Source organism: Centroberyx affinis, unplaced genomic scaffold (genome assembly GCF_046629955.1).
Source record: "Centroberyx affinis isolate AG114_WGS23_722 - 3 ecotype Tasmania unplaced genomic scaffold, CSIRO-AGI_Caff_v1 ptg001901l_1, whole genome shotgun sequence".
NCBI lineage: Eukaryota > Metazoa > Chordata > Actinopteri > Beryciformes > Berycidae > Centroberyx > Centroberyx affinis.
Genome location: NW_027280266.1, coordinates 246,633 through 270,059, shown reverse-complemented (window position 1 = coordinate 270,059; position 23,427 = coordinate 246,633). Strand labels below are relative to the sequence as shown.

The 23,427-nt window shown below is 44.8% G+C and overlaps 1 protein-coding gene across 1 annotated transcript in view; it reads left to right on the top strand.

Moving 5' to 3' along the window:
• utrn (utrophin) overlaps positions 1-23,427 on the top strand; it is a 146,484-nt gene that overhangs the window by 59,147 nt on the left and 63,910 nt on the right. The window contains 2 exon segments of the mRNA XM_071530212.1: positions 18,386-18,558; positions 20,632-20,788. Of these exon segments, the coding sequence (XP_071386313.1) occupies positions 18,386-18,558; positions 20,632-20,788 (330 nt within the window).

The following is a 23,427-nucleotide window of genomic DNA, read 5'->3' as shown; positions in this document are numbered from 1 at the left end:
TATGTGTGTCTCCGTCAGTGCCGTTTCAGAAGTGTGCGGTGTAGCCTCCACGGGCCTGGCCCAGTCTGAGTGTGTGCGTGTGTGCGTGTGTGCGTGTGTGTGTGTGCGTGTGTGTGTGTGCGTGTGTTTGCCACTGTTCTTGCCCTACCTACCCCTCTCATCCACATTAGAGGTACTGAGCCATGGCAGACGCCGCAGAGGCCCAGACGAACAGGGGCAGTGCTCATCTCCTTTACTCCTCTCTCTTCTTTTCCTCCCACTCCACTCCTTGTGCTCCTGCTCCTCAGTGATGGAAGCAGCTGTTGTTTGTTCATTAATTTCCTTTAGGTAGCACACATATCCCGCAGCACTGGGTTTAAGTGGCGTGCTCGCACACACACACACACACACAACATGCAGAAATGCACACACACACCTTGTTTTCCTTCTAGCACATCTCTCTCTCCATCTTGCTCGCTGTGTGTGTCTCTCCATCTAATTAGACTAATTGAGTTTTCTTTTGCTCCGAAGAGTCTGACTGTTCTTACGACACCTCTCGACAGCTTTTGCTTTTGTTTGATCAGTCAGGAAGAGAGACACAGAGAGAGAGAGAGTGCAGACAGATCAAACTGGATATACGCTTTTAATGCTTTTTGAGGGAAGGGATGTGTACATTTCAGTACAGGCCCAAAACGATTCCCATCCACGTGAATCAAGGTAAAAAGGAAACGTCAGCTTTTTCAGACCACACACACTCTCTCACTCTATGATCTTTACTTCTCTCTCCCCTCCTCCCTTATCCCTGTCTCTCTCTCTCCCTCTTCATTTGAATAACCCTCTGGTGCACTAGTAAGTGCGAGTTCAAAGCTGCGCCAGCGTCTCCTCTCCTCGCGTGTTTGATTCGATGGAAGCTGATTGCATTTGTCCCGATTTCCACAGTGAGGTTGTGTGAGTGTATTGCAAATAGAAAACCTTGAGGTGAATCTCTCTGGGGGTCAGGTCACTGTGTCCGTGTGAAACGCTTTGTTCTAAAACAAGATATCCACCAACAAAATGATAATACTTTCCCTGGCTGCATCCTCTACATGTTCACAATGAACATGTGACCTTTTGATCTTGTTAGCTAATTCTACTTATGATAACATACATTTTTGTAAGAATAGATGCCAAAAACATTTACAGAATTTAAATTTTCTGGTATTTTTATGGTATTTTTATATATATAAAAAAAGAAAGTATTATATAAAAACCTGCAACTTCCCAGTTTTCAAAGTGACACGATCTTCACCCCTTAAAGCCCTGTTTCCTTTTCCTAAGACACCATGGTTCCCTCTCGGTGTCTTCATTTTGAGGAATCCAGATCCAGCACAAAGCATTTTTGAACTTTTGAGCACTTTTGAACAGTCCTTGCCGGTGTTATGTCCCGTCCCAAAAATCCTGTTTCAACCCGAAATACGCTGAATTACAGAGGCAAGACACCATCAAAATGCAGTTTCCTTGTGACTTCAACAATGAACTTCAGGTAATGATTGTCTTCCAAAATGGATGTATTTGTTTCCTGGTGTATTCATGCTCCTGTGTTGATCTGTCCCCTTTTAAAGGGGTATCTTCATCTTCATTTGTCCTCAGCACCCTAGAGTGACCCTGTCTCCACAGGAGGAGAATGATGGAGTTTTATCATGAAAACTGATGACACAGCTGTCCCATCACCCACATGATAAACTGTCTGTGTGTATGGCTGTGTGTGTGTGTGTGTGTGTGTGTGTGTGTGTGTGTGTGTGTGTGTGTGTGTGTGTGTGTGTAAGGGGGGTTATGTTACAGAAAGGAATGATGACACTGCACACACTCGTGTATTGCTGCCATGCAGGATGTTAGGTGAGCTCAAAGAGCAGTGAAGCATTCTAGCAAAATGTGATTAGACTTAGATTCCCCCCCCAAATAATCTTAAACATGCAGTGACCGATGGATAACCATTTGATCCCTATACAGATTAGGATTACATAAATCTATAGCAAGGTTAACACTCTGACAGTGGTGTATCTCTGCTGTATGTCTATCTCACTATGCGACAGTCACATTGCGGGTGAGCTATTATAGCACCTTGTTGTGCCAAGTGTTACATTCCACTGAGTTAATGGGCTCTCAAAGCTGATTAGATGACAGGTTAATGATACCCTGTTTCAGTCCCGCCCTCTTTGTGACCGAGCCTGTCAATCATCTCAATGACCCTCAGCGACCTGCGATGGCCCTCAATCACTGCGCTCTCTCCACGTCTCCTTGATTAGAGCAGGTAGTCGAGTCTTCTGAGTGCATCAGGCATGACACCGAAATAATGTCAGAAGTTACTCCCGCTAAATGGATCCTCGGAAGCCACTTTGCGCCTCGGTTAGTGTCTGACAGAATATGTCTCATTAGCGGAAGGAACGTGTTATATAAGCAGCCAAGTTTATAGCTAATTAGTGCTCTGAATAATTACTTGAATCAAATGTTAAAGGTTTTGTGAAGTGATAAAGCATATCACCAGGAGACACCGATATCTCTGCCTGAAATCCACATTGCTGTAACATCGGCATCACCCTGAATCAGACAAAAGGAAGCTGTACTGCTAAGTTACTGAATCTTTTAAGGTGTGCCCAGCTGTGATTACATTTACATAGAATATATAGCTGACTGCTCAGGGAACGTGTACTGTGCACCGCTTTCATACTTTCGTTTTGGACACCTAGTGTAGAAATCATACAAGGGAAAGGCAATTTTGCTCGTTGGCAATTATTGATATTGAGAGCTGTGGAAAACATCCTGAGTAACGATGGTGACAGCAGATTCCCAGGGTGTCCATTGTTGGAGGTTGACTGCTCTCAAACTTCAGTGGAGGTGTGCACGCTGAAAAGTGAAAATGTTCTACCCAACTGAAAAAGCGCTTTCATGTGCTCCTGATTCTTCCTCTGGAGGGAGTAGCAGTACAGGCAAGTCGAGCAGAGAGTGTGCCGTCCTGTCTTCAGGGTTTACAATGAGAGAGTTGAATTAGATCCTTGGAGAGAGAAAAGTCATAAGGTCATGCAGACACCGAATATTACTTGGAAGCCGCTATTCCCCCATGTGTTCTGTCTCTGACAGTCGACGGGGAACAGCCGAGATCTATGCAACCGAGAGGGAGGAGAAAGGCGTGAGGGTGATTCATTTGAGGATAAGATTTATATGAGGATAAGTAGAGAACATTACTTTTGCCTCTGAAGAAAAGGGGACTTGTATCTCCGGAGATAAACAGCATTGAGGGTGAAACCACAGAGACCAAGAGATACGCTCGCCATTCAATTTTCTTATTTTCACCTTATGCCCAACGGTGTGAAAACAGGTATATGAGCTCAGTGCTTGTCAATAGGAAAGAAAATTGAGCCTCAGAGTCTGCATCATGCAGTAAGTTGTTGCGCTGTGAAAGCGCAACATCAGAGTGGTGCTGTACACTGATGACCTTCATCAAAGCTTGTAATGGATTCACAGTGGGAGACTGAATATGAAACTGCAAGCATGTCCATGGGAGATGAAGCAGTTTAGACTAGGGTGAATATCTGCACCCCTGCTGTGGCCACACTGAGTGAAATCTACTTTAAATCTGACGGGTACATTGGATATCTGGGTGCTGTAGATTACGTGCAATGAAAGGATATGATCCACTCAAGGATAGAAAATGGGTTGCAACATATGTTAGCAGTGTGAAATAGCAGCGTGGATTGAATGGTGAGAGACAGTCACACAAGTAGAGTGAGAGCGATAGATGGAGTGAAGGGGATGTTGAAAGAAGCAGGTAGATAGGAAGGGAGGCGGACAAACGAAGAGAGACGGAGTCGTGCATGAGTGATAGGTAGAGTAATTTAGCGCTTCCTGAGAGAACGCTGTCATGCTATAGGCTCAGACAGCTCTCCTACAGTAAACATTCCAGGAAGTAATAAGCCTACCGTCAGCCAGTTGTTATGGTGATGGGGAGCGCACTCAGAGGGAGGGCGACCTGTGGAGGTTAGATAGCTCCCTCACCTTCCCTGGGCAATAAACTAACTGGGAGGATGAGAGGAGAAAAAAGAAGATGAGTAGGATGAAATAGGGGTGCTGAAAGCTGGAGATAGAGGAGGAGGAGGAGGAGGAGGGAGGGGGGAAGAAAGGAGTTGGAGTTAACAGGAGCTATGGAGGAAGACAAATATGACTAAGAGAAGGGATGAAAAGTTTATATGAGCACTAGGAGAAGGAAGCAGAGGTATGGAGAGACCACACAGGCTATATAACCAGCAAACTGTACAGCAATAAAACAAACTCATCGCACACTTACACTCCCCGCTATGTCAATGTCACCTCTCCCTCCTCACTGTCTCATATTCATAACACTGTGCATTCAGAGCCCCACCTTATTGTGCATTCACTCAACACTGCCAGCTTTTGTTTTCATTGAGCACCCTGTCAGCCTTGAGTCCAATAGCATTTGCAAAGAATTCTTTTTGTTTATTTGAATCTCCTTGGGGTTTAACACATATGCCCAGGACGTTTAGACGATCACTGCAAAGGATCTGGAAGCCAACTTGGTATATCTTGCGGTGAGTGACAATTTACCAGACCCTGTCTGACCTGTCATGATGCAGAAAATCCAGTCCATTTGGTTTTGCAAACGCTAATTGTTTGCAAAAACAGTTTGACCTGATCATCCAACCTTTCGAGTTTTTAATATTTTTTAACTGCTTTTATTAAGTACTGTGTGACAGACTGCTGGCCTTTTCTAGCTGTACAGATGCCCCAAATATTAACTGAGTTTACTAAGGTACCTTTCCAGATTATTCAAAAAATACACTAGCAATTGCAGGCTTTGAAAGTTGAGAGCTACATTAAATTGAGAATTAAATTCTATTCACAGATGGATTAAGCTGAGCTTTAGTGTGTCTTATGCTATGAACACAGCAATTAAATAATGGGTTATAGCTGGACACTGATAGACTGACGCTGATTAAATGAGCATAGGATGATGAGGTGCTGGGTGCCACATTATTAAAATCATGATGATGGTCCTTACAACAGAAACATCATGATTTTAAAAATGTTTTGTTAATGGAGAGTGTGGCACCTTAAAGCTAAAGATTAAGGGCTCTAAAAGATTTTGTAATGATCCAATATTCATTAAAAAAAAAAGTAAATCAATAAATTGGATTACGGTTAGACTAATAAAGGTGTTCAGATAGAATACAACACCTTTTTATACCAGAGGTATAGAGTTCTGTGATAAGTACTTCTTATTCTCATAGGAAAGTCCAAGTCACGATTTTGATGTGCTTATATAAGAGATTATTCATCGCACCCCTCCCCCACTGCTGATCACTGAATATCCACACATTTACTTTTCAGCAAATTCCAAGTTCTCCGAGTCACTGGAGAGCTGATGGAGTCACATTGATTCATCATGTGGTGGTTATGATCTGAAATCTGAAATGAAATGAAATCTTTTTCCTCTCTCCACACGGCCATCGTGGGATTTCAGAGGAAAAAAATCACTGGTCGGGGAATCTATATGTGACAAAGAAATTTTAGAAAGTCAGTATGGTACATGACAGTACCTTTATATAGCCAGGGGAGAGGTGGTCACCACCTTTGAAAATTAATTGGAAAAATTACTTTTAGATAAGGACTATTACTACTTTTGTAGAAAGACTAAACAACTTGTATATCCAGCAGGTTATACAACATGTAACATCTCATATTCGCCTATTGTAGCCACTATCTCAGTCATGCCTTTTTGGACATTCACTCAGTGCCACCAGGGTTTGTTTGCTTTCAACGCCCTATTTTTGATTCCCATGGACAACTTGTCCTTTAATGACCCCTCTTCCTCTGTCAGACCAGGCAGCTAGCATCTAGTTGAGATGAAAGTGTTTTAATAATCGAGTCTCCTCACTGCCTCCTCCTCTTGACCCTCCTTTTTCCTCTAATTAAACCTTCAAAGTTGCTGGTTTGGTCCTTCCTCAATGTCCGGTGTGCATCTTTACCAAACAAGCTAAGCTGTTTGGATGACTTTTGACAAGTGTGTGTCTGTTTGTGTACGCCTGCATGGACGATGGAAGCAGAGAGGGGGAGAGAGATCCGAGCTAGTCTATTAAAAAATAATTCTAAATCTCATCAAAATGCCCAACAGCCTGAGTTATAAACTCACTAAACCTTAACCAATGAATCAAGCTGCCTTTATTCAAAAGGTCTCTCCTCTAAGTCATGTCTGAAATGTCAAGCATGCGCTGATGTTCACTAATACTAAATCAGTTCCATAACCATCTTTTTTTTGGTGGGTTGAATAAATCTGAGGCTGTGGTGGTGAATTTGTCCGCTCAAGTCTCTGAAGAATCTTAATGACTCTGTTGCTATGGGGGCTTGGTGGAAACCCAAGGGCCTTATCTTTCCCCCCGGGCTGCAGCGCTGAGGTGGGACCCACCCAGAGGAACGTCTCTGAGGGACCGGACAGGAACCCCATCTGCAGCATGCAAGGCACTTTGAGTACTGTTGATTTGGGAATAGCATTATGGAGTCATGGAAATGTGCTTCATGACAACACCCATCAAATCACTGCTTCTTGTTCTCGATACGTCGACGACTACATATTATTTGTCAATTAATGGACTCTGACACAGAGTCGGGTGTGGTCATTGATCCAAACTGTGTTCAATCAAGGGGAAGCTCATTATACATAGATTTTTCCCTGTAATGATACCCTAATGCTCATTCCAACCTCTTCTCAGAATCCCAGCTGTGCTATCTGGAAAATCAATTGAGCAGTTATTTGAGGGGACGCGAAAACCGGCAGATATTTCAATCCCGTCGAGCTGGAAGCTGGGTCCCTACCGGCAGGGGCACTCCGAGGCTTCGGCACGCTTGGAAAACTCTTCTCCTCCATTGAACGATGTGAGCACTCAATAAAGCACCCTCTCTGAGACAGAGAGAAAGTAAATGTCATGCTGTACAGCATCGCCGCAAACTTCAATAAAAGACTATTCTTAACACTGGATCGGTTGTAGAGGTTCACAGTGTCCATAGATTGTAAGGTCGTCTTTTGTTACCTCTGAATAGTGTTGTTTTTCAGTTTGCCGCTGGAAAACAAGGATGATGTTTGAAGTTGAGGGTGAAATGCAGGGCAGAATTAATATTTATGAAGAAAAGGTTTCAGCGAAGATATTTTTTTTTCTGTAGGTCCATGTAAGAAGCAAAGCAAGTTGGTATGGGGAGATTTCAAGATGGGTGATGATGGTATATGTATGGTGGTAGTGATGATGTTGTTGATGTATGAAAACATCAGCTCCAACCCACCACTGGAAAGTATATTTCCAGTTTCCGAGGTGGGGTTTGGTGCTATTATCAGAAAGTGCGGTGGAATGTTGTTTTTCCGGGGGGAAAGGAGGATTGCAAACGCCCGTTCCCACGCTACCTGTTATTCATCTATCTTTTCTGTGGTCCCAGTTAAAACAAACAAAGCCAATCATTGGAAAACAACCCAGGGTAAGCCCCTCACTCCTCCGTAACTAAACGCTCCACTTTCCCCGCATACCATCTTTCTTGTTGCTTTCTTGAGGGTGTTCTGCCTGATCCCATCTGTTCTTTCCCTCGCATTCTCTCCCACTCTTTCTCTTTTTCTGTTGCTGCCTCTCTTCATTACTCTCTCTACCCGATTCACTTAAGCATGTACTAATTCATCTTTGTCTCCCGCCATCCATCCGTTCTTCTCTCATCTTGTCTGTGAGTTGCTCTAGGCCAGCCCACAGACCATGGCCGTCTGCTGTTTATATATTATGATGACAAACGTCGATCATTTTCTGTGGGCCACCTGAGGCTGTCTGTGTGTTTTTCTGTGTCTTTCTGTGTGTGTGTGTGTGTGTGTGTGTGTGTGTGTGTGCACATGATGGTCTCCCTTAGTGTTTTAGCTTTCTATCTTTGCCCTCAAAGTTTTTAATCTTCCCCTCCAACTGTGATGTCTGAAGTATGATGTATGATGGCCCGTTATTCTGGCATCAGCTCCATAACTCCACAGCACCAGCCTCCCTGAATTTTGTTCACCCCCGTGGTCTTTTACAACAGGCAGCGACGCTTTATTAGCGCAACAGTCTAATCGGTCCAGTCACCTAACCTTTCGAAGGCCCCGTTCGTCCCCACAACGCACAGCAGGTGGTGTGCTCACGTGTCAATTGTATTCCCGTCGCGCCGGCTCGCGATCGAGGCGACAGCCGCATCAGAAGCGATTGTGTCATGCAGGTTTTTTACTATGGTGTTTGGCTGCGCGCTGACAGACCACCCACCACGGCCAAGATCTGCAAACCCCAGGAGGCAGAGCACTTCAAATAGTTGAGAGGAGTGGAGGGAAAGTGGAAGAGACGCCCCGCTGGAGGGAAGCGGTGATAAAGGCAGGCAGGGAGGGGTGGAGGGAGGCTTTGAACGCTAGTGGAGAGCAAGGTGATAAGAGCTTGGAGGGCCCTCAGCAGGCCTCAGGTAAGTTTTAAAATTCAGTCAATTCAGCAGGTCGATTTCCCTTCAAAATTCAAAAACAGGCAATCTTTTGCCGTAAAAACATCTGATATCCAGTATAGAAAGAAATGGTTGAGAATTCTCATCATTATGAAGGATGCAGTTTCAGTTTTGAACCAAGCAGTTGAAAGTGAATTGATCCCAATTCAGGAGGCTTTGATGATGTCCCAACACAGCTCAGAGAGAGTATGTGTTTCCTCAGACAGTCATGTTAGGTAAGTGTGGCTGCAACAGGAACAGACGGGTAGCAAAACTCTACACAGAGATTGTTGTGGGCATTCACCTTTCTGGTCACACTTTTCATCTTGAACACAAGTATTAGCATCTAAGAACCTCAGCATTTCACCTCAGTCCTTAAGGTCATCTCCCAAGTGGCTTGTACACACATACACAAACCCACAAAAGACCTACTAGAATCAATAGCTGATTATCAGGCAACAGCATACAGCGTTCCTAATCAATTTCAATTTCCCTGTTGAGGAGCTGACATATGGATTCCAGGATGTCCTTTCTTGCTTATGATTCCACGGAGGTGACTCCATGGCTGGTCCATTATTGGATCCCTGGCACAGTTATTAGTGATCTGCCTTTTTTGACCTTTGACTCCAGTTGTCTTCTCTAATGGAAGCTCTGTCACATCAGCGGAGGTCAGCTGTCAATTGACTGATCTCGGCCAGTCGCTTTCAGATGGTGCAGGCAGCACTGCGTACATTGAGGACAGAGGGTACTGGCATCTGGGTGTGTTGTCTTGTACGCCTCTGAACAGCTCACATGCTTTATTGCTTTGACTTTTTTCTTTATGTCATGTTGGTTTGCATCACACTTTCCAAGTTACTAGTTTTTTGTTGTTGTTGTTTTTGGAGTTATCCTAACGCACTGCATCACGGCATTTTGATCTGAACTGAAGCGGACATAGTTTAGATATATAAGACAGGAGCTAGATTCATGAAGGCCCAGAGTCATGTGGACACACTTTGTCAGATGTAAACACACGTCATCCTAGCAGAATGAGCTTTGAGCTACGAGACTGTAACACGAAAGGAATGTTTGAATCGCCTCTGTTTCCTGCAGTACTTCAGTTGGTCTTTCAAACATTGACAGCTGATATACTGTGTATTATTTATGTGCTCCTGGATGGTTTTGCCTGATACTGAATCTATTCTTAAGAGATACAGGATGTACAACTAGGAGCGGGCTCTACGTGTGGGTGATGCAAACATGCTTTCTGAATGAAACCGCTTTGTCAGTGCTGCTCTATTCATCTGCCGAACCCTCGCTCTCCATTCATCCTCCTAACCGCATGGCCAGTTATTCTAGCCTTGGGTTGACAAAAGTAAGGCATATACAGGATGTGATGGCCACTGCTACTCAGCCTGTTGTGCTCATATTCCCAAAGAGAGCGCAGCTTTACGCTATTGACAGTGCTTGGAGTAAAACTCCACGTATTGGCCTCCAAGTGTAAAGCACTACCACAGCACAATTGCACATTTAATTGCATCGAAGGGGATACATTTATTGAGTACTGAGTATTGGAGTCCAGTAACACACAAAAATACACGCTTTCATCACTATACACTCACATTTGTTCCACAGTTTGACAGTTTTGTGGTACTGCAATCTAAGCAACAAAAAAAGAAGCACTGTGTCTTCCAGTTGCACACACACACACACACACACACACACACATATATATACACATCACAGCCCTGATCTCTCCAGCAGGGCGCTGCCCTCCTAACAGGAAGAGGTGTGCCAGTGATAACCTGGAGCAGAGGAAGTGACCTCACAGGAGCCGGCCCCACTGGGGAATAGCTACTGAACTACACAGTGTACCACAGTAGATAGGCTGCTGCTGTAATTGGGCTCCGTGTTTGTGTTTGTTCACTCCGGTGTTCATTTGCTGCTGTTGGTGATCCTGTGATAGTCTGAGATAATAAACTGCCCTGCCTCTGCCTCCTCTCTGTTAGCAGTTTTCGTTTACTCTTTCACGCTTGCCCTATTGGCAACCCTCACTCTGTTAAGAAGTGTAAATGAGAGAAGGAGAACTGGCTCTCCGTAAGAAAAGGATAGCCGCATTTGTATATGTATTTTAAATTCAGTGTATCATGCTCTTTTTTTTGGTGCCCTGCCTTTCCTCTTTTTTCTGAATTGTTCTCTTTGTGTAGTGTGTTCTCTGTTTTGTATTCTGTGGGTGAAGAATAAAATGCTCATTGTCATTTGCAATTCACCACAATGAGATAGAAAGTTGGAAAATGACTAAGGCATTTGAATGGAGCAGCCTTTTTGATTTCATTCCTTTCTTCATGGTGCATTGACTTAATCAAAGGAGGCACAACCTACAGTCGGCTCAGCTTGTCACTTTTCTATCATTCTCTCTTGCACAGTGACATCATCTCATATAAATTGAGTTATTTGTCTAAGATTTAGGCAGTCAGACGTTTTGAGACGAAATATTTTTTCTCAGTTTACTTTGTTTTTCTGATTTAAAGTCCAGTGATCAAAGTGTAGCTAAAAAAAAACCCTGAAGACGAGACTGTGAATCAGCGCGTTCCTCAAAGAAACCAATTTTGAAAGTGACGCTGAACTCATCTTGTATCCTATGCAGCCAAAAAAGACATGAGCAACAAAAGACATGAACTGAACCTGATGGAGAGGAAATCATTAGCAGGCGACATGAGCGAGCCATTCTTGTCCAACAAGCAAACGCTCTCTTCTGTCTCTGTCACCCTCTCACGCTCTTTCTTTCCTTTTCCATGCTTTTTTGTTCCAGTTGCCCTTTACAGAACACGCAACATTTTATAGTACAACATGTTACACAACCGCAGAGTGAATGTAGGAATGTCTCTCTCTCTCTCTCTTATCATGATTTCAGAAATGGTGTAAATCTCTGACATTCCCATTGAAGAATTCCTTCTCCTTTCCCTTCCTTTTCCTCTCCCTCCTCTTCCTTCCTTTTCTCCTCCCGGATCCACGCTGGGAATTACAGGCAGATGTGCCTCTGTCCAAAATAAAAATCTATTACTATAGCCTCTCTTTCTCTCACTTGCTTTTTTTTTATTCCCTTCTCTCCCTCTTGCTTTCTCCTGCTCTTCCATTTACTGACACTCTTTTCCTTCTGCGCTCGTGTCGATTCACTCGCTCTCTTTCTCTCTCACTCTGTCAGTCATCATTTTCTCCTCATTCTGTCCTCCTCTTGTCTTCCTCCTCCTGTTGTTGTCAGTCTCTCTGTTCTCATTCAGTAAACTCCTTTTTTTTTTTTAACTCTACTCTTTGCACCCGAGGGGTTAGAAGCGCTACATTCTTACCCCTGTAATGGTCCTAATCCGCTTAGCTTCAGTAATGTAGCCTAACATTAACCCCCCTCCTGCCCCTAGCTGTGTGTGCGTGCGTGTGTGTGTGTGTGTGTGTGTGTGTGTGTGTGTGTGTGTGTGTTTGTGTTCTTAATAAGGGTCTGTTTTTGTGCATGACAGTCTTGGAGTTGTTGGCACACAGTAAGAACATCAAACCCTCAGTAAGCCCGGATTGTCCAACACATTTCAGCGAAAAAAAGCAACCAACAAAAAACCCAAAGGCTGTTTCATCTCAGTTTCCACTTGTCGAATTCGTCGCACTTGCATGTTGAATGTGCTCATTCCTAACAGTTAATTTCACCTCTCTCTATCAGCCTCACTAGAAAGCACTCAAACGGCATATATTCGTGTCGGCATACATCAAAAATGCTGTTTAACGGCCTATGTAAATGTTTTTAATTAGGTAAGCACACTTCAAAGTCTTTTGCTTATGAATATGCAACATCGTATCATAGGTTTTTTTTTCTCTTTTTTCCCCACTTGACAGCCATCTGATGTGTGCGTCTTTGATGCACACCACATGTCTAACCTTCTGTTCACAATGCCGACAGTTTACACACACACACACACACACACCCTCACCAACTCACACACAGTCGAACACTTGCACACACAGGATATATATATGGAATGCGTTTTGATGCTTGAACCCCTTTAACATAAAAGCCCTAAAGACCACAATCGGTACCCAAGCCTCTCCAAACATGTTTTAACCCCCCCATTTATAGACTTCAAAGCATTTCCCCTTTGTTCTGTAGCAGGTATTTCATGGCTCATTGTATGCAGCCCTCTGCAGGCCGATGGTATGCAGAATGTGGGATCTGAACTGTATCGGGCTTCATGCAGTAGTTCCAGGAGTTGAGTTTTACAGTAGAACTTTGAGGTGAAATGTGTTGGTTGTTGATTAAAATGCATAGAACTCACACCGCTTTTGTCTTTTCACTCTCTTTACTTGAGAGCCATATTGTATGTTTTCATCACTCTGAAGCTAGGTAGAAAGTTCCACTGGTGAAGCTCTGCACACTTGGCCCTGTGCCCTCACTTTCTTTCTTTCAACCCTCCCACCCACGCTTTCTCTTTTTATTCCTCTGTTTTTGTCATCTTGCTCTGTGCCCTTTTGCTCACTTTCATCCCCTCTATTTTTCAGCCTTTTTTTTGGTTCATTTTACTAAATACTGTGCATTATTTTACTACTGAATGACATCTGAAATCCCAGCGTTTCTCTGCACATCTCCTCCCTACCACTCTCCTCACCCTGTCTCTCTTACTCTCTTTCTCTCTCTCTGCCTCTGCAGGCCTCAGGAAGTGGGTGTGTGTGTGGACTTAGTTTAGTGAGGGGAGAGAGAGAGAGAGCGAGAGAGGTAGAGAGAGGAGGGGAAAGGGAGGATACTGATTAAAATAATAAACAGCTGTGTGAAAGAGTGGAGCCACTGGCCAGAGGGAGGGAGAGCAGCGGAGGAAGAGAGAGGGATGGGGATACCAGCTTGGGAGTTTGCGTGCCCGGAGGGAACACAAGCCAAAAAAGAGACGTAACTTTTAACAAAGTTTCCTCATCCCAGTGGGAGAGAGGAAGGGAAGGGAAGACAAACAGATCAACCGCTCCTCTTTTACCCTCTCAAGAGGGAGAAGCTAATCGGCAGCTCCAGCGAGTCAGACTCCCTACCCAGGACTGTGACACCGAGCCTTGAGGCGGCTCTCTGCGAACACGTGGCCTTGAGCTCCAGAAAAAGAAGGAGGCATTCTTTGACTAAGTGGCCCAGCCGTGGCGGTGATTAGGGGGGTGTGAGAGAGCGAGACCAGGCCGGGACTGGAGACCCGGGGGGCTGGTAGTAAGGCAAAGACTGGGGCGACTCTGTCTCTTTCAGTCTGTGTGTTACCTTTACTCAAAGGGGAATGAGACGGCAAACCATGTGCCTCTTTGTGCTGCCGTCTCCCCTCTAAATGTGTGTGTGTGAGTGTGACTGGCCGGGACAGAGCGCTTTTTATCTGGGTAATTGAGAACAAACGCTCTGGCCCTGCCCCTGGGTTGGACCGCCGGACATCGTGTAAACAGCTTCCTTCATGCCCAGAGGAGAAGTGGAGGAAGGGAAGCATAGAGGAGTGAGAGTTGAGAGAGAGAGCCAAACTTGCCCCTCGGCGGTTTACATCAGCCTGCCGTCCCTCCAGACCGGAACCGTTATCTCCGCTTTCCAGACCTCCACCCAAGATTCTTTGGATTTCCTCCCCAGCTTCAGTGTCCCGTTCCTGGCCGAGGGAACTCCGCTGTCAGCCTCCAGCCTCTAGCTTGTCAGAGCTCCAGTGGCACCCATCGTCCCGTTAATCCCAGCTCTGAAGCATGACTGCAGGCTAGCCATCGCCTCCCTCAACCTGGCTGCCTTTCCAAAGAGGATGCTACGAACATGTGGTGGGATTGGGCGAACACACACACTGGCACACATGCACGGGTGCTGCCGAGGGGTGTGTGAGGTGTGCATATCACCTGGTTTTGGAGGGTTACCTGGTTTTGACCCTCTTGTGTTCGTACCTCTTACGGGAGCAGGGATTCACTGGAGTCTGATTCCTGGAGTTGACAGTTTTTTGAGCCCTAACCTCGACTGTGTTGGTTTTGACCGGAACCACTGGAGGACTTCCCCGCCCGTCCAGAGTCCTCACTGCCCTTCGACCCGTACGACCTCCGATAAGATGTAGGGACTGGAGGCAGTGGGAGGAGCCGAAGCCCAAACTCCAACATGATTGGCTTGAATTTCAGCTTGCAGGAGCTCCTCAGAAAGTTTGAACAGGTAGATCTGATGATATCAGGAATCGTTTTTTCTTTTTTCTTTTCTTTCCTTTTTTTTTCTGCTGGCATGGCCTTGGTCTCGCATTGGTTTTTGATTGCACTCCCTTGAACAGACACATGCACTCCGCACACCATGAATACAAACATAATCACTATTCATTCGCCATTCCCCCCTATGTTTGCAGTTGTGGACCTAATGTAGTCAGCTTTATGTGGTCTGAGCAGTCATTATTGGACTCATTAAAATGGAATAATCTGTTCTGGCCTGTGTTGCTTGTTATTAGACTGCGCTACCATGCAGAGAGAGAGAATTAGTATAGAATTGGACCCATAGCCTCGAATTGGACGCAATTTGTCAAGGCAAACCTTTATTGTTATTATGTGCAAAACTGTGTGTTAGCGAGGGCTCAAGACATACATGGCTGAGCGCAGCAAGGGTTATTGTTGCTGGGTAACGCTCAATAGTTACGTTACTTCATGTTGTAGGCAAGATTATTATGAACAGGACTGTATATACGTGTTTGTTTATGAAGTGAGTCATAGTTCCACTGTGCGTTTAATGCATTTATCCTTTGCAAAGCTCAAAAGTAGTAGGTGTAACTTTACTCCCCATGGGAGACACTGTCACATCCTCTCTGTGCTCTGACCAGCCAAGAGCCAGCACAGTCTCCACCACTCATTACTGTGTGCATGGGATCCAGAATCCATTACCCTTTCTGCTGCCTTTCTAACTCTCTCTCTCCCTCTCTCCTCTCACTCTCTCTGTCTCTCTCTCTGTATTTATGTTGTGTGTGTGTGTGTGTGCTTTTCTGTGTGTGTGAACGTGTGTGTCTTTGTTTATGGATGTTGATTTCTGTGTATGCAGAAGAGTGAGAAAGCTAGAAGAGATGATCTATGTCTGTCATTGCATTACTATAGTAGAAAAGCAGTGTAATTTTAAATGACGTTGTTTAGGTGTGAGATACCAGGCCAGAGCAACTAATGGTTCAGTTGAGTGTGTAGCTTTCTGTTTGTGGTGTGTATGCAAGTGTGCATTTGTGTTTTTTTTGTCTCCACGGTGTGTCCAAAGAGCAGTCTGTGTGTGTGTGTGTGTGCATGTGTTTTCTCTTGCTTCCACAATTGCAAACACATGTTATCCCTATCTCCAGTATCTTAATTAGCATAAAGCTTGCTTGTGTGCGGGTGTGTGTGTCTGTGTGTGTGTGTGTGTGTGTGTGTGTTGGGAGGGGTGAATGGGAGTTCAAGAGAGTGAATAAGTGTGTTTTCTGTGCCAGCATTGAAAATCCCTGATTAACGTTTTATCTAAAACCAATAAATAAAACTTGGGATGGTGGGAAACAGAAGCCTCTTGTAGCTGACAGGATAACCTGTGGCACACAAATGTGCCTTTTTTTCTGTGTGTGTGTGTGTGTGTGTGTTTTTGAGTGTGTGAGAGAGAGAAAGTGATAAGTCCCTTAAGTACCTCAGGATAAACATTGACCTGCATACATTGACCTGTCTCAAAGTAGTCTTTCACCGAGTTAAATACATTTTAAAAGGGAGCTGTTGTATATGAATGTGTGTGCTTCTGTATGTCTGTACAATCTCTGCCTTCTGTGTCGTGTGTGCGTGTGTGCGTGTGCAGTGTTACTTCCACTGGAAGTAAAAGTGTTAAAGAAAGAGGAAGCACTTGGGGAATGAGTTGGAACAGTGCCAACTGGCTCAGTGGCAGAATGTCTCTCTCCTGTGTCTTTCTCTGTCTCTGTCTCTGTCTCTGTCTCTGTCTGTTTCTCTCTCTCTCTCTCTCTCTCTCTCTCTCTCTCTCTCTCTCTCTCTCTCTCTCTCTCTCTCTCTCTCTCTCTCTCTCTGTCATATGACCTTTACGTAGCATTTGATTTCTGTTAAGCGGTCATAAAGAGTCAGTGTGTGATTGTTATCCTTGCAGTCACAGTGGAGAGATTTACCTCATTCTCTGTGAAAGGTCTATTGGCATCCAGTAAATTGCAGTGTGCCATAGACGACTGTGGTAATAGACAGTTATTTTGTATCTACTCTCCTCGTACTGCAGCCGTATTTTTTTCACCTTTCCCAGCAAGTGGTTTCCAGAATCCAGAGTAGCTGACCTGTTGTCACATGTTCCACTTGTCACATGTTGCCATGTGCGCTCAACACACATCTCATGTGTGCCTCCTATGTATTTTATATCCCCCCTATCAATTGCATGTGCGTATGTAGGTGGATGTGTGTGCGTATGTGACTTTCCTTTGAATGCCTCCTGTTGTACATAGTCTGCTTGTTTGTATCGCTATTAGTGATGTGCATTAAAGGCTGGCTGGTATTCCAGTATTACCATATACCACAGTAATGGCACGACTGCCATTTTCCATTAGTGTAACTATCGTACTTATAGATTTTTTTTCCCGACATAATGAGTATTCATTATGTACAAACATATTCAACTGTGAGGATTTGCAAAGATTAAGATCAATCTTCTGTTTTTAATTAAAAAAAAATTGCAATGCAAAGTTTGTAATATTTGTAAAAAAAAAATTTGCCACATAAATGATAATTTGATATTGGCTTCATTGCTAATGGGTAATACACAGGCAGCAACTAGAGACACTACAGATGGGTCATTTCACGAACAATGACCAAAAGGATTTTTTAATTATACTTTGTTGGTTATAGCTTTAATTACACTTCTCTTGTTATCTCCACTTTTTGTTCCATTTGCAAATCCGGCTCCGTTGTGAAGGCAATATTGTATATCCATATGGTCTAAAAAAAAAATGCATTTGTATCATAGCCTTAAGAGAGTGTTTGAGTATTTCTTTATCTGCAGTTGAAAATGGTCTGAACTCAGGGGAGTCCCAGCACAGAGAGAGAGAGGGAGAGAGAGAGAGAGAGAGCGGGGTGGAATGGAGCAGTTTTACACATCTAAAAATAAAACATTTGACAGGATCCTCTGCTTGCGTCAGTCCCCCTTGTGGTTCTACCCTCTCACACACACACACACACACACACACAAACACCCACACATACCCTTTGAGATGTGGTTGTATAATAAAACTCACTTGTAAGGGGCGCATACACACACACACACACACACACGTAAACAAACAGGAAAATCACACTTGGACTTAGTATTTCTCAAATACTGAAGCCTGATGGTTTAATTTTTGGCCTTTGGTCTGATGGGTGGCTTGCTGACATGCTAACACATACCTGTACACACTCTCACACGCACAAACACGCACACAGCAGTGTGGGATAGCATAGCATTACATTAGTACTGCATGCTGTATCCCAGCATAATATTAGCTTAGCATGCCTTGGTGTAGCCCTGGTATAACCTAGTGCAGCATTAGTATGGAGGCAGACTTTGCTCAGGGAGTTCCTCCTGGTTCTGGTGGGGGTTCCAGTCAATGAGAAGGATGGAAGTTTAAATCTTTTTGAGTCAAAAAGCACCTTGAGGACATTTCATCAAAATACAAACTTCTCTGCCCTCTGGAAATGTTACGTGCAGTGCACCGTGAACTGCCTGGAGACATGCCTGCACAAAAAAAATCCCACATTATTCTCAGTTTATGAATAATCAACTGTGACAGCCTACGAGACTGTGACGTCCAGTGGGAGAGGTCTTCTGTGATTTGGGGTTACTTTGCTGCCATCCTCGGCTGTACCGTACATTGGCCTTAAACCCTTTTGGTTCCATCAGCAAATGCTCAAGACTAACAATTCTTCTTTCTCTGTGTGTTTGTAGGACATCCAGGCTGAGATCGATGCCCATAATGACATCTATAAGAGCGTGGATGGGAACAAGTCGAAGATGGTCAAGGCCCTGGGCAGCTCAGAGGAAGCCGTGTTCCTCCAGCACAGACTGGACGACATGAACCAGCGATGGAGCGACCTCAAGGCCAAGTCTGCCAACATCCGGTCAGTAGCACCTCATCAAGGAGCTAAATCAAGGATGTGATTTTTCATTTTTTACAGCTCTATTTCCAGTTGCTGCTCACATCAGTGAAAGAAATATCTTGGCGTAGGTCCCTAACGTGGCAGTGGTGCAAGTGGGCCAAAATAGTCTGGCTTGGCTCAGTTTAATTAATCAGGGAATCACACTGTGCAGAAGTTGTAGTTTTCCAAGAGGCAGCATGTTTTCCCCATAAAATATAGAAAACCACCGCAAGAACTCTTAAGGCTGCCAACACCGAGTCCCAGCTGAAACACCAAAGCAGTCGGTCTCCACGAAAGCCAAAATATTTCAACACCGTGGATGGTCCCCACGCCTAACAAGGATTGGGTTTCTCCCCACTCCACAGAATTAGATAAAGCACAAATCAGGAGTCTGGTCTGCTCCAAGGCCGCCACTACATCAACTCCCCACCACCCTGTGCTGTGCACCTCACTCATAATACATCTCCTATTGACTGGACTAGCCGCTGTGCTGAGCCCATGAAATGTAGAGTCCTGTTCACCGTGGACTGTGACCCAAAAGTGACGGACAGCACATTGGCGTGTATCTCACAACTGCACTGACTGTTTGTTGTGGAATATTTATGCGGATGGGACTGTTTCCTATCAACTGTACGGCTACAGGAGCGCCCGTCGTCTTCGTGTCGGGCGTGGAGCGCAGGGATGAAATACAGCTCCAGCGGGACCGGAGAGCCAACAGTGTGGCACATAACTTCTGAGGGCACACAGACAGTGCCGCGTCAGCCGCAACCTTGGCATAAATAAAGAAGGAAGAAGATTGTTGATGGGGGGGGGGGGAAGGTGGAAGTGAAGTTGACGGGGCCAGATGGAGATGTTCAAAGACTAAGGGGGGAGAGGTGGGAGGGGAGGGGAGGGGAGGGTTGCAGCACAGGAGCACAACAAAGCCATGGGAGCAGGGGAAAGGTTAGAGATGCTGAAGAGAAAAAGTAACACAGGGGAAATAAAAAAAGAAAGATGCAGGAAACGATGCCGACTTGAAAAGAGTTTAGAGTTTTGAGTGGAAAGGAATAAATGGGAGAGAGTCAAGGTCAAATTGTGCAGACATAACAGGCTGGACTGAAGACTGAAGGAGCACAAAAGACGAAAGAGAGCTGTGTGTGTGTGTGTGTGTGTGTGTGTGTGTGTGTGTGTGTGTGCGCCTGTCTGTGTCTTTATTGGCCTGTTTGAAAAAGAAAGGAAGGAAGAAAGAAAGAGACAGAGGAGGGAAGGACAGAGGAACATAATTAAGGACAACAGCAATGCGGCAAAACTACATGATTGAGGAAGACAGCTGATATTTGAAATCTCTGCTCTATCTAAAGGAGCCCTATAACACACTGTTAATGCCCGCTTATTTACTGTATCTCCACAGGAGATGACTAGTGCTGAGCTGTCAGCTCTGTGTGTGTGTGTGTGTGTGTGTGTGTGTGTGTGTGTGTGTCTGTATGTGTGTTTGGCACTGTGTGGGTTGATTGTATACAGCCCATTATGCCTTAATTACAGTACATGTGTAATTAAGGCTAACACAGAGAGCAGCAAGAGGAGCTCTCTGTACCCAGTGTTCAGATTATGCCCAGAGGAGAATATCAAAACAAAAGTGCTTATCAACACACATATCACACGCACACTACCACCCACACAATTAGCAGGGAACTCTGTACTCTGGACTCTTTTACAAAAATGTATATTTTTTTAATCAAAGTTTTTTTTTAGTCGATAAACACATTTTCAAGTTTGTTTTTTAACTTTTTAGATGAACTGTTTCCTGGAAATGTCAGCACATCTCTGACATAAGTGCAATATTTATACTGATAAACACTAGATCTAAATTTGTTGTTTTTTATTGCATGCATGTATCATAATGTAGGAGAAGCAATTTTACAGATATGCCTATTAAATGGACTGTTTGATTTGTCAATAAAATCCCTAGACGAGTTTTTAGTCAAATTCAGCCCTACATTGTAATGTTTTGTGCTTGAACAATGGCAGTATACTCTGTATATGTTAACGGTTTGAATGGACGGTGCGTATTGGCAGGGCCCACCTGGAGGCGAGTGCTGAGCGCTGGTCTCGTCTGCTGGGCCTCCTGGAGGAGCTGTGGAGGTGGATCTGCATGAAGGATGAGGACCTGGCCAAGCAGATGCCCATCGGGGGAGACGTGCCCACCCTGCTGCAGCAGCAGAACCACTGCACGGTACGCACTGTCGCCGCAGGCAATGTCCCCGCCACGCTAAACAAAATTCATCGCACCCTTTTCCTCAATGTTTTATTCAGTTGTCCTAAACATTGAGTTGTCATTTCATATCTGTTCTCGAGTTCAGTTGTTTTTTTCTTTATCATCTTGATTTTTTTTCTCTTCTTTGACGTTTAGATTTTTTATATGTGCAGATAGCTGTAAACACACAGTGCCATGGGCAGTGTTGCTAACATGGACAGTACCAACACTGCTGCCAAGGTCTATAGTAGCACAGCCATGGTATAGTATGTGGTTGTGGCCATGACAAGTGTTGCTAACATGGACTGAAGCAACATGACCACAGTTACCGAGGTCAATAACCCAGACAGCTGCTGCACAGTATGTGATAGTACTATAGCCAGTGTTCATGCATTAGGAATAAACTTAGTAGCAACATGACCACTGGATAGTCGGCACTGATACTGCAAGAGCTTACGGTAACTGTGAAGCAGGAGCAGGAATCACCCTGACATTAATTAGCATCAATGACCAACTGCCCTGTCAGTGCTGTAGCTCTGGTCCATTCAACAAAACTACAGGATGGAGCAGTTAACCACAACTACAACACAGTCCATCATGTTTCCATGGTTAATACTCAGCGGTGTTACTACGGTCAGTGCCATGACCACCCTGTGAGTTCATGATCAATATCAAAATCACTACACAATCAGGATGATGACCACAGTCGATATCTCCGTTGTACTATCTATTTCATTCCTGCCATCACTGTTATTTGTCATCCTTATTCCACACCGTATTATTTATTCTAACCAGCAATCAATACCTCCATTGTACCGTCCCATTCACGCCTTTGTCATCACTGCTATTTGTCATCAGCGTTCCGCACCGTATTATTCATCGTAACCACTGGTTGTGATAGTGTATTGGCGTGTAATTGCTTTCAGATAGATGACTCAGCCCGTGGCTAGTGTTTACCCCCGGTCCGCTCGCCCGCCGCTGCCGTTGTTGTTGCTGTTGACATCGTAATGTGTTTCTCTGGCGTCCCGTTCACCACACTATATAATTTTGTTCTCCTAAAACGCCCCGAGAGTAAACACAACAGACACACACACCCCAGACGCGTGCACACACACAGATCCATTACATACTTGTAATGAGTGTGTGTGAAAGTCCAAAAAGTGTATTTGTGGATCTGTGTGTACGCACTGTACGTGTCCTTGTGCACGGGTGTGTTCTCCAAGGATGGGCGCGGACACAGGTGTGTATTTTTGAACCATGACGCGGTGAACGCCTCTCTGGCTCGGTCGAAATCTGTCGTCTCAGGTTCTGTGAGGACGTTGAGGTGAGATCCGCGTCTCGTAGTCAACACCTGACGGAAGGGAGAGACGGGCCTCTGCCCAGCAGATCAGACAAGCTCCATTAGATAAGGAATGGGCCTGAGAACACACAATAACCACAGGAGAATACAATCCTCCCGCATCTCCTCCGTGCCCTTCCTTTTCTCATTACCCCCCTTCAGCTTTTCTATCTCGCTCTGTCGTTCCCTGTCCTGTCCCTTCCGCTATTGGTCTCCGCCTTTTAGAGGTCCGCCCTCTCTCTCTCTCTCTCTTTCTCTCTCTCTCTCTCTCTCTCTCTCTCTCTCTCTCTCTCCCCCGCCACTATTTCTTCCTCATTCTCTCCCCCTACCTACCCTTCATTCCCTTCCCCGTCTCTAGCTCTGGGGCTGTGAGAGCAGAGAATTGGTGAATAATGGAACGGAGGAGTTGAAAGTGAGAAAGCATCACTTTTCATTTTGACTATAAGTTTTCTTTTTTTTTTTTTTGGCCCCTTCTCTTCTGTATTCTTAATAGATTGGCCTGGACGTCTTGCCGCCCCTGTGAGGGATGAGGGGCAGAGCGGCACAAAGAGCTGGAGCTTTGAACACGTCATACTCTATTACTTGCTTACACACACACACACACACACACACTCTCATGCTTGCACACAGGTCCACATGTGCATGATACACTCCTTCACTCGCTCACTCACTCATATGCACATCAGCCGCCCTGTCAGAGTGATATGGGGGGGGGGGGGGATGTGTACAGCTATATGGAAATTTCTAGCCGTGAGGTAGGGAAGGCTTAGGAAGGCTCAGGGAAAAAAATCTTCTTTCTCTTCTTTCTGGGAGACTCAGAGAGATAAAAGAGGTAAGCTAAGCCACTTAGCCCAACAGAGAACGACGGATATTGCGGTTATTAAAGAATCAAAGGGCAGAAAAAGATGAGGAAGGAGTGGTGTGAACAGTCAAAGGAGAAAGTGATGGACAGGAAGAGGCTGACAGGAGGAGGCAAAATGAGATGGGGAGAGATGAGGAAGAAAAGGGCGGAGAGAGATTTACATGTGGAGGAAGGGAGGGAAGCAGAGGTAGGAAAAGACGGATATTGTTTCCAGGATTTCGAGGTTCTAACACAACTGTTGCATCCCCATCTGCCTGAATACAGTCATTTGTTTGGAGATTCCCCGGAGCGACTGAAAGAGTGTGAGAGGGAGGGGTTTTATCCTATCTGTCTTGAGTGGCCTCTTGCTACCCCCTCCCCCGTGTATCGATTTGCGTCTGTGTTTTTGTCTGCTGATATGGCCATAATAGCTTTTAT